This window comes from Corvus moneduloides, chromosome Z (genome assembly GCF_009650955.1).
Source record: "Corvus moneduloides isolate bCorMon1 chromosome Z, bCorMon1.pri, whole genome shotgun sequence".
Classification (NCBI taxonomy): Eukaryota; Metazoa; Chordata; class Aves; order Passeriformes; family Corvidae; genus Corvus; species Corvus moneduloides.
Window position 1 is genome coordinate 56,178,464 of NC_045511.1, and position 12,009 is coordinate 56,190,472.

The 12,009-nt window shown below is 35.8% G+C and overlaps 1 protein-coding gene across 11 annotated transcripts in view; it reads right to left on the bottom strand.

Moving 5' to 3' along the window:
- ADGRV1 (adhesion G protein-coupled receptor V1) overlaps positions 1 to 12,009 on the bottom strand; it is a 317,856-nt gene that overhangs the window by 294,822 nt on the left and 11,025 nt on the right. For all 11 annotated transcript variants that reach the window (XR_004237332.1, XM_032095167.1, XM_032095173.1 and 8 more), the window contains exon 2: positions 4,930 to 5,096. Coding sequence is in view for 10 of the 11 variants with exons in the window: in XM_032095167.1 (XP_031951058.1) it covers positions 4,930 to 4,951 (22 nt within the window). In the remaining variant the exon portion in view is untranslated. The remainder of the gene's footprint in view (positions 1 to 4,929; positions 5,097 to 12,009) is intronic.

Consider the following 12,009-nt stretch of genomic DNA (forward strand, 5'->3'; position numbering starts at 1 on the left):
ATCAAAACCAAGTGACTGACCCACTAAGATGCCTAACACTCCCAGCTCATACTTGTAGAAGTAACTTCATGATTGAGCATGCCACAGGATCAGGCTCTTAACACATAAGGAACCAGAAATACAGCTGATGAAGGTCTGCAGGCTTCACTGCAAATCAGCCATTTATTATACTTAAGTATAATCTGAACTTCCACAACAATTTCCATTTGTACTCAATTTTGGAGGTTTTTTGCATGTCCTCAACACTCTTACTTAACATATGTTGAGAACATATGTCGGGAGCCGAGGACAAAACTATCACAGTTTCAAATACCTAGTACCTGCTGTAAATCAATTTCCATGGCCTGAATAAACAGTATATACCAGAAAAAGAAATCATGGTTTTCTGCAGTACAGTGGTAATTTTTTTCACTTAAAACTAAAGTCATCCTAAATCAGTGCTTTACACGTAATGTTATTGCAAGAAAAAAACCCAAAACTTTAGGGTACAGAACAGCAAAATTAGAGCCTCATGGCAAGGATTAGATGGCATTGTTTCAGGTACACCGACAGAACTGTTGCTATCCACAATGGATTCTTACTATTTAATACACATGTATGAGCCAAACAGAATTTTTAACGTGTTGCCTAATTATCACAGTAATTGAATCAGTGAGATTTTCTTGAGTTCAAAAAAGGGTATTACTAAATACAAGAATTTAAGGCATACATAAAACAAGGTTCTTTTCTACAGTAAAATGTATTCATTTTTCATTAGATTGCAACAAATTATATTGACTTAATTAAAGAATCTGTGTGTTGCAGTCCCCCAAAGACTTCTTTCTGTAGAATTAAAAATACATTTGTGTAATTTGTAAAGATTATTAGCATGGGGCCCTCACTCTAATCTATACTGTGGATTAATCTCTTAAATCTGGGCAATCCGTTTTTAGATAAAACGCATGATAAAGTATTTATTTCTCAGAGAAGAGAACTCCTTAAGCAAAATTTGTTTGGAACCAAAGCCTTTTTACACTACCTTTATCATGTATGCTGCTTTGCTTGGCTTTCTAAACCTTTTAACTCACGTCACAATTTAATAATCACTATTTAATAATTATAATTATTCCCCTATTAACTGGATATTTCTTGTTGTTCTTCTAAGGCACCCTGCAGCCCAAGACAAGGAAACCTCTTTGTTTATTAGTTATTTAAGACCAGCAACAATAACCATGCTGGAAAGAAAGGTGCTTTGAGAGGATTACACAAAACTAGTTCTCAACAGCACCAAGCCAAAAGCAGCGAATTACAAACCCAAGTACTTCATTGCATGTAACCAAATTGGCTGGTTGAAATGCTAATTGCCTTTCAGCAAAGCTAAAGGCAGACAAGGGACCCTGAGCTTCAGAGAATGACAAGCATTTTTTACCCCACTTCTGCACCATTGTCTTCCTGAGAATTATTCAAAATCTATTCATAAAGGTAGCCCTTTTCCTAACCTTTAAAAATGTGGGAAATTTCTAAAGCTCTTACCAGTACCTCAGATCTGTTGGCCTGCCAAACCCATAACAGATGGCTGAATTAAGGCCATGTTAAATCCTTAATGAAGCAAAGCTTGAAACAATTCAAAGCAGTAACATATTGGACCAGTCCAGGATAAGTGACTGAGAAGTTTCTTTTGCCATCAGAAAATGAGAATTGTAACTGTATTCAAATTAATGAGTCTATACAAGATACAAGATTAGATAAACAAAAGTATCTCAGTATAGAAAAATATACATTGCTATTACATTCTACAGGAAATTCTGTCCTGATAAAAAAATCCACAAACATAAAAGCTGTGATAAACATGCAAAGCATCTTCTCTGTTGTTTAATTTTCCCAGATAAATTTAGCCTGTCAAATAGGCCTGTTTGAATAAGTACAGGCATACTTATCTTAACTGCAGCATTGGTTTGGATTTACAAATTATTTCAGTACAAGAAACTACAACTTTAGTTTTATAGGAAATAATCATAAGCCAATCTATGAAACATTTTTTTCATATTTGAGGTATATTTCAGAATTCACAGTTTGAAAATTCTTTCTGCAAGCTGCCTCAAGTTCTCATACGCAGAGTAAGCTAAATCTTGGAAGTGTTTATTTACACAAAGTATTTCCCAGTGAGATTATTCACTGAAAAAATGACTTAAGCAAATGAGACTTTGCAGACATTTGTGAAATCATTTGTGATTTGGTATTTTTTTTCTGAATAAAATACGTAACAGTGGGTCCACCTGGAGTAAGACAAATGGCCTGTACTATTGTTTCCTCCTGTCAAACTTTTTTTTTTCTTTAAGAAATATTAATGTAGCTCCTATTAGATAGACATAATTCTTGAATTTGTGGAACTATGACAAATGCCTACAACTGACAGCAGTGGCTTTGTAAGATTCAATTTGATGATGGAGATATTATATAGCATCTGACTCTTAATGCACATTGAGAGAAGCATTTAAACAGTGTGTATGCTTATTTGTAGAAAGGAAAAGAATTGTTATATTCACCTCTATATACAAAAATTATTATACCGTAATTGGCCAGTCTTGTAGAGCTGAAATGCAAGCACAATTTCTACAAATGAATACAGCTGATCAAGAGGATTACACATGTAAAAATAGTTATATGTGTGATCATATTTTTAGAAGGTCAAGACCTAATAGTCCATAAGCAAATAATTTCAGCATATTCTTTTTATTTATTCTTGCCTACTACATTTTCATATTTCTTAGTGAACAACTAAACTGACCCGATACCAGCAACACCCTGGAAGAGTTTGGGATTATTCAGAAATAAAATTTAGCTAAATTGCATCAGATATCCTATCTCAAATAATAGCAAGAATCATACATACATTTTACTATTCTGATGCTTCCAAAACCACCTTGGACTAAAACACTTCAGATGTAGCTGAGACAATTTTTAAATCACTCTTTCTTCAAAGTGTGATGCAATGGCATACTTTTCCAATTTTTCAATGAAACATTCTAAAATTAAAGTTCTGTTAAGCTTATAGACCACTTTTAAACTGATAAAAAATCCCCTCACTGTTATCATGACACAGTTCTGAACAACTACGGTAGCTGTGTAACAATATCAAAGGTGATTTGTGGGTCATCAATATTTTTCTCTCAAATTGCTACAAATCATTGGTACACAATGAATGAGATCCTCACAGACCTCTGTAGTGATGCTCTTCTTTAGTGTTATACAACTAAAGGAATATGCTTTCACAGCTTTTCCAACAGTTCAATTTCTGTCATCATATTTACATGCTAATTAAAATATTCATGTAAGCATTTGTAGATTTAGGCATTCTATTTTTTTAAATGCAATTCCAAAGCGAATAAAACCCCCTTGAAGATAATAAGCTTAAATAACAAAATTCCATAGGTAGTAGAGATCTTAATACATGCTATGATTTAGACCCAATTCTGAAAATTTCTTTTAAATAAGGCTCACAAGAGCTTCTCAGGGAAGAATTGCACAGTAGATTTGAACGCACGAGGATAGATCTCATTCACTAGTACCAACAATTTGAAACACATCCAGCACTATTTTTCAACCTTCAAAATGCTGACAGCACAAATAAACTGCCCAGCACTAGCCTTCACAAAAACAGAGACCATGTTTTCCCATCAATTTTCATGTGTCCAGGACACAGACCACACTTACAAGCTAATAAGCATGTGCTCCCATTATCAGTGTTAATTAATTTGCTCAGATGTAAATTTAGTAAACATCACTGATTTCTTCATCTAAAGCTCTTAAAACACAAAAGCGTATTTGAAAACAGCTAAAGTGCAAAAACTGTGCTTTGGAAATCAATAACAACATAAACCCCAGTAACAACAACAGATTAGAAATAGTATATCCTTGAAATGTGGTAGCTCTTATATTATCAAACATTTGGCCATTTCAATTCTAAGCCTATTATACCACAAATTATTTGATTTCCTCAGGAATCTGGTTCTTTTGGGTCTTTCCACATGGAAACACTGAAATCTGTTTAGTAAGAGAAGCTTGTTTTAGGCTTAAGGGACAGATAAACTAAATATATCACATTCTACCTTCAGTTATTAAACTGCCCTCATGGCTGAGTCCCAAAATGCTGAGTACTTAACTGAAAGACCTCTTCTAGAAAATGTGTGTAAAAAACACCAAAAACCAAAACACTTTTGGCTTCTATATAATGAATAACATTTTTAAAAATCACATGTTATTTCACATCTGCGCTATAAAGCAATTACAGACTCATTAAAAAACAGTGACTGATTTTTGGCAAGCAGTTCCATATACACTTGATCTTAACTTTATCTGGGTTAACAAAAGTGAATTATGCAATGTCTTATATAGAATCAATACATCAAAAGCAAGAAGCAAAAGCAGTATTTCTAAGTGTAATCACTTCCACATCATATTGTAATTACTAATGTTTAAAACTCATTCCTTATTAGATGATTATTTGAAAAATTCATTCTTTCAACCCACTCTCCTTTAAAATACAGTGTACGAGCAGCTCCTCCACTTCTATTTTCACCTAATTACACTGCCAATTAATGTTTTGTTCTTTTTTGAGAGTCAAAAATTGTCAGCTTTAGACTGAGCTGCATCCTGATAGCATCCCCTGAGAACAGGATTTTCCATTGGAAAGACTATTGTCTCCACCTGCCCGGCTTTGCAGAGCAGAAAGACGAGCTGCTGGAACAACAGAAACCTTAGCAGACTCTCACCCTCCAGCAGCCCCTCACGGATGAGCGACATACTCAGTTTCTGCTGCTGCTAAACCACGTCCCTGCTGCAACAGGTGCTGCCTGCAGAGCCCTTGGGCTGGACAGGGAACATCTCTGCAGCTGAAACAGGATGCTTCCAAAGCAACTACCGTCTCAGACAGAGGGACAACAAACCTACCTGGACCCTGGGGTATGAACATCCGCGTCTTCTGGACTCTGCCAGCCGCCTGCACACCCTCTGTCACTCACGCATTATGCATTCCCGTCTCCTACTCCTCCCTCCCTCCGTTCTGCGCAGCGTCCATCACTCTCCTCCCTCTCCTGACTGCTGCTGCCTTCCCACTGCTGTGGAGATAAAAAGGGGCGGGATGGTAGAGTACAAAATTTTTTCAAAGCCCAGCAATTACTGCTGCACTGCTGTAGTTAAGACAGAGTCAGCCCCTCCCGCCACCGCCTTGGCAGGTCTTCCACTCAACATATCTTCTGTTTTATTACTGTGCACAGCAAAACTGGCAGGTTTTATTATTGGATGATGACAGATTATGGATTCAAGTTCTCAGTGCCACCCAAACATGCAGCTCATCTTAATTCACAGCTATTCAGTGCTCTGGATGGAGAAACAATTCTCTGTTAGAGAAACAATTTCCAATCCTAGATGAAGCATTCCAGACTCAGCCATTTCTCTAGCTAATATCAAATTCATATTTAATGGTCGCCACAATTCCAAGGAAATCCTAAGCCACAAGAGAGACACAAAGGTGACACTCCGATTTTGTCAGTGTTGGCCCCCAAACTCACAAATTCTCCCATTTAATAGTAAGTAAGTATTAAAATTTCTTCTTATCCAATAAAGGATAGAAGGCGGAAATAGAGCACAGACGTATTCAGGCAAAACCAAGACAGAATCTAGAACACCCTATGCCTTCTGATGTATTTAGCCTGGTCACTACATCAATTTGTATTGAATTATGATGATTTGGGAATAATGTAAATAAATATGAAAAGGCAAAGAAGATGCTAGAGAATGATGAAAGATTAGAAAAATGACTTAGTAAAAGGCACACAGACCTCAAGAAGCATTTTGCTTATAAAGATGATGTTTTAAAGTAGAAGCATTCCAAGTAACAAGCCATCCAGCATAGTGTAAAATCATAGCAGGACAGGATGAACTACCTCTAATAGGTAGTTATTTCCCTCCTCTGACAAAAGAGGAAGTCCAAATAGTTATCTCAGAGTACTACCTAGCTTCGTTGGATAAGAAGAATCTCTCTATTTACTCGGTATATACCTATAGATAAAATTAATGTTGATAAATAAACATTTGCAGTATAATTGATAAAGGCATAGACAATCTAATATGCAGATGGAAAAGTAGACATTAATAATTAGAACAAACTCCCATTCTTAAGGCTGGAGGAATTATTGGGATGATTCACCAAGCATTATAAAAAATCTCCTTTTTTGAGAAAACTCAAGTGTACTTTTTTCTCCTAAAAAACTATGCTGTGCATCTAAAAGGAATTCAGGGTGTTCTGTTTGATAATCTGTTTTATAGGTTTAATCACTTCTTGCACTAGTTCACCTTGGTTTCTATCTGAACATATCTTTTCATCAATATTTTATTATGCATAATCCTCATGTACAAGCACCAGTTTATCTGGGGAAAAAAAAAAAAAAGGAGCAAGAAGCAGTCCTTCAAAGGCCAATATTATTAGTGCAGAATTTTGCATCAGACAGAACTTAATGTATGAGCATGGGAGATAAGTAGCATGTTTTTCAATACCATACTGTTATTATATTTCAGCCGCAAAATCCAGATCCCATATTGTTTTTCATCTTTTGATCAACTGGCCAAAAGGATACTAGAGGTATAAGATTCTTTTTATCTTTTATTCTATAATGTTGTTTTGGCTTATATAACTTACTTCACATTTTCCTCTTTTCATCCGGTTTCTGTACAAAGCTCGTCTTCCACCAGCTATCAGAGGGGCTGCCTTAATAGTAATTCGTTCTCAATTACATAAGGCCTGAACACATTAAACGTTGTTAATTACTGAGCTAGAACACTAAGGAAGAGTGAGAACTCAGATTTAGGCTTAGTAATTCACATGGTTATTTTCATGGGCTCTTCCCACAAAACTGCATTCAGATCCAAAATGACTGTACCTTTTGCTATGCTCTCTTACTCAACACGTGGTACACCATGTTTTCTTTCAATCCCTGAGGATTTCCTGATTACTTTTTTTTCATGTTCATCATACCACTCCGGGGATCTGTGTTTCTTTTTGTTTACACTTGCAGATGAGAGAGCTCCCATAAGATTTTATCAGTGATGGTCTTCAAGCAGCTGGAAGACTGCTGGTGATTGACATCAGACACTCCACACACACTTTTAACAACTCAGCATGCAGCCCACACTGCACTCCCAACCCTTACCAATGTCAGAGACAAACAAGCAGGACTGGTATTGGACCTACAGCAGATCTGGCATTGCACAGAACTATGTCTCCAGGTCAGCCTTAGCTTCTCTTTTCAATAAAAGCAGTAAATAAGGTATATTAAGTACACCCCTCAATTCTCTGTTTGTTTGTATATCCTTTGTTTTGAAATCATTAAAACTCTGTATGCAAAAAATGGCTCTGCTGCAAGTAAATCAATACTGAAAGCACCAGAAACAATGGACTCCAGTTTGTTTGTTTGTTTTGAAGCCTCGCCTTTTCCCTTTATTGGCATCATCTGAAAGAAAAGACCATAGAAGAGGGAGTTAGAAGAAGAAACAAATCCCTGAGAAAGAACAGACTACTTAAAGGAACAAGGAAAAAAAACATCTAACAAAGGCTTTCTAGCATGCGTATTTCTTCTTCTTTACATTTTTGTTTCTATTAAGGAATATTTTTGTCTTATATCAGTGCTATTTGGTTTTCAGTAAGAGGTACTGAAATCTTAATCTACAAATACCAGAAACCAAAAATTTTTATTCATAAATGCCGCTAAAATTGACCTTTGTTTTCACCTGCGACATCCAAGCTTCAGGATTCTGGGCTAAGCACTTATTTGGATTCAAGTACCAAACAAAGAGATTCCAAAAATTTTGAAATTTTGGTCCTGCACAGGTATATAGGTCTATCTACCACCTTCTCTGGTGCGTTAGCTGAAGCAGGCTCAACTACTCAGAATGAGGGACAAAAAGCATGTGCATAGCTCTTTCACAGATCAATCCTTAATTATGATACATCAGACAAGTTATTTTTACCTCTTACTTATAAATCAATTTCTCCCATATGATGCAGTTCAAAAACATGTAACATTCACCAGATATAGGCAGATACGGAGGCTGATCTTGCTCATTTGTCACAGAGCAATCAACAAGATATAGATGATTTTCCTGCAAGAAATTAATTTGGTACTGGTAGTCAGCTGTTGGTTGTTTTTTTAAGTGGATTTTTTTTGAATGATGGTCCTGAACATTTTTGCAAGACAGACCATGCTAGAGATGACCACAAGCACTAAAATCCTTCCCTGTGCATGTGCAGCTGTAGCTTGATTTTTGATTCTGTACCAGTATTTGTTTGTTTTGCTGACATCTAGGTTGCATTCCCCTTTCTCTTTTATTATTCAGTTTGATTCACACTGGGGACCACATCTAACTGGCAGTATTGAAAGAAACAGCAGCCAGAACTGTAGAATATGACTTTAGTAGCATAGTCTTCAGGGAACTATGCTAAGTCAGACTTCAAAATAGGGTGGAACTGACCAAGTCTGGTACCAAAGAGGTGTGTTCATCCAACAGCCTGACTAGTCTGTGAGAGCAGGCTTCTAACCTGCTATCTCATAGCAGCTTAGGATCATGGTTGGGTTGTCTCTTCTTCAAAATGTGACGTGAGGTTTCTGATCACTTTCTGGTTGTCCTACCTGCACTCTCTGGAGACTCCTATCCAGCTGCCCCATGCCAGAGAAATGCACAACCACTGCCAAGTGTCACCTGATGCCAGGCACTTGCACTGCTCACTTTCCTGAACTTTACCACATCCTTTTGTTGTTGAGCTGGGAATACTTTAATATCATGATCTTGATTTTATGGCATAGCTTCCTGATGAATGAACAAACACATGCAGAAAAGAGCAAAAAATAGTCAAATGCAAACAATGCTAATAAACTGAGAAGACCGAATGACAAAATATGAGTATTATGCTTCTGACTGCTTTATACCAGGCTGTTCATGTGCAGACATATGTAGGTAAAATCATATTCTGATCTTCTGTTTTTCAGAAATGTCCAGGATTTAAGAAACTGAAAAATGAGAACTTCCAAGCACATTGCACTCTTTCTCAATGGGCAAACATTGTTTAAGCTTCCTATGATCAGTTTGGTAAAGTTAAATCTTTTTATGGTACGGCTCCTTACTTGTATATGGATAACACGTGCTGATGTTAACATTCTAAAAGAGTTTTTAACAGAAAAAATTGAGTTATTCCCATTATTAGGAAAAAGCAAATGGCTCCTAGCATCTGTTCATTAAAGGCTGCTATATTTTAATACACATTACAGCAGAAGCACTATTCATATAATCATAACTTTTTGATTCATGAACTTAAACTCTCATTTGACAAGACTTCCACAAAAAGTGATATGGCTTTTTAAAAATATTAATTTAAATACGTTAAAGTGTACTAAAAATGAACAACTAATGAGAAAATAACTGCTTTGTTTTAACTTAGTGCACCGTAGATTTGGGTGATCAAGCTCTATCAGGCCATTTTGAGACAACTTAGGTCATTTTGTGTCACTCTAATGAGTCAAGAAGAGTGCTATCTCTGAAGGGTTGATTTGGTCTTACAAAGTTACATAGCTCATTTCAAACCATAGTGGATGCTCACTGGCTTGTGTGCCACATGGCGAAACAGCAAGACGAGAATTTGTCAAGAACTGTCTGCCTGCTCCTCTTACGCAGTTATTGTTGCTAAATGAAGTTGTAGTCATGTTACTTCAAGTGTGTTCAGCTCTTCATTTGCAGCATGCCACTGACAATGCACATTCTATGCAGCAAATAAGAAATTTTCTCATAAAATATTCATCAAAACATACAACTTCTGAGCATGTCAAGCACTAGACTGTAAATTCAAATAGAATGGTTACCAAAAGCACATTTTTCTGAAGGTAAGATATGGTTACCAAAAGCACATTTTTCTGAAGGTAAGACATAATAAAAATATTAAAGCCTCTCCCTAATCTCTTGCATCTACTTTGCACTTAATTTCAAAGTCTTCAAAAACTATTTAAAGATAAAAGCAAGAGAATTCCAGATGCTGCATACAACTTGACTTGCTTTCCCAGTTCACAGCTGGGCATTCTGTTTGCTTCCTTTCAAATGAGGAAAAGAACTACTTGGAAACATAAAAACCCCTATGTTTTTCAACTTAAGAATTGACTTGTCTCTTTTTAAGTGAAACATCGAAATATTTTCTCACTAGTTGATTACCTTCACCCCTCAAGATCAAAGACAAATTATTTGATCAAATGTGAAATTAAGTATCTACAACAAATATAAACTTTTAATACAAACTTTAAGACCAGGATTTTTGTCTCAGAAGTAACTATCTTCTATGTTTATGAATTTATTTTCCTGGCTGTGTGGAATCCTGGCATTCATCCTTGTTGTAATGTTGTGTCCACAAAGAGGCACTGAAACAATTTAGCATTCTGATGTTGATCTGGTGCTTCTGAGGACTGTCAATCAGGTAGGGGAGAAAACAACTAAAATAGCAGTGTTAATACAGTGGACAACATGGTCATTTTGGAGTTGGCCTCCAAGGGGAAAAATGTAACTATTGTCAATACATCTGCTTTTAGTTTCCTTTACACTTTGTGCTTTGAAAACGTTCAAGATTTCTATTAACGTCATGCTTGATCTGCAACGTTTTTAATCTTATTTCTAATTGAATGACTATATGTCATTGTTTTGTATTGTTTTTCTAAAATTTTATGTATTTATAATATCAGTCTTCCCTGTGACACCTGAAATTTGAGTACCTCAAATGCAAGCAGATCGAAAATCAAACCACTTAATTATGTTTATACTGCAAAGCATCCTAAAGCAACTGCATATAAAAGTTCTACACATGATTTTTTATTTGTTATCTAGGTATTGCAAAAGCCCGCATTGATGCAGCCACACCACTTGATATTCCTAGAAAAACATAACACATGTAACAGTACTACGAAATGCGCTTTCACATGGGCTTTCAATTTATGGCATTGCAAATCAAAAGAGAGGTTGTTCAGACAAGAAATAAAAACATTCCATGGAAAAGTGATACACGAAGGAGAAACTACTGAAATGCATATTTAAGGCACAGAATATAAGATAATAAACCCCACATTGTTTAAAATCTGTATAAGATCAACTAACTTGATCTTTTAGAGCTGCTTCCAGTTTATGCTCACCATGTGTGGTGCTACCCTGTGGCTTGTTATTTTACTTCAATGGCAGAGGGAGGAAACCAGCAAAGCTCAGTAACTATACTGCATAGCTCAATGTAACCATGGAAGCATTTGTCCACTTGTCAGAGCCTCTTCAGAACGATTCAGCCATTCATTTCATTGAATCAATATTGAAGCTTTTAAGATTTATTACTTGAGGGAGGAGGAAAACTAATAAAACAAACTCCTTGTTGCTTCCCATTAAATACAACTTGTCACAGTAGGCATATTAATACCTTGTAAACACTTTACTGATGCCATGTGGGCTATGTTATCTGTCCTGATGAAGATTACTAGTAGTGCATTTGCATTCACATACCTAATACTCATTGAAAGACTTAAAGGTTTCTTACATGTTCTGCTGTCCCATATAAAAGCTGAATCAAATAGAAAGACAAAAGTTGGAAGAAAACAAGGGTGGGAGGAATCTATTTTAAAATTCATGACAATGCCCCCTTCAAAGAGTCTGTTTCTACTAGATCATTTTTGTATTTATGTCATAAACTGAACATTTGTAATCATATGTTAAGTGCTTAAAAAAGTTGAATGGGATGATTTATTTTACAAGTATTTTCGTATTTGTTAAAATACACTATACTTATTTAAAAATGACAGAGGCAAAATTGAAACAAACATGTTTTGTATGGAAAACAGCCATTTCTTAAAGCGATATACTGATAAGTACTTGAGATTACAAATAGCTATACATATTTTTGTTGTAATCAATTGTACATTGGAAATTTAAAAGAAAGCATAGTAAGATGTTTACAACTACAAT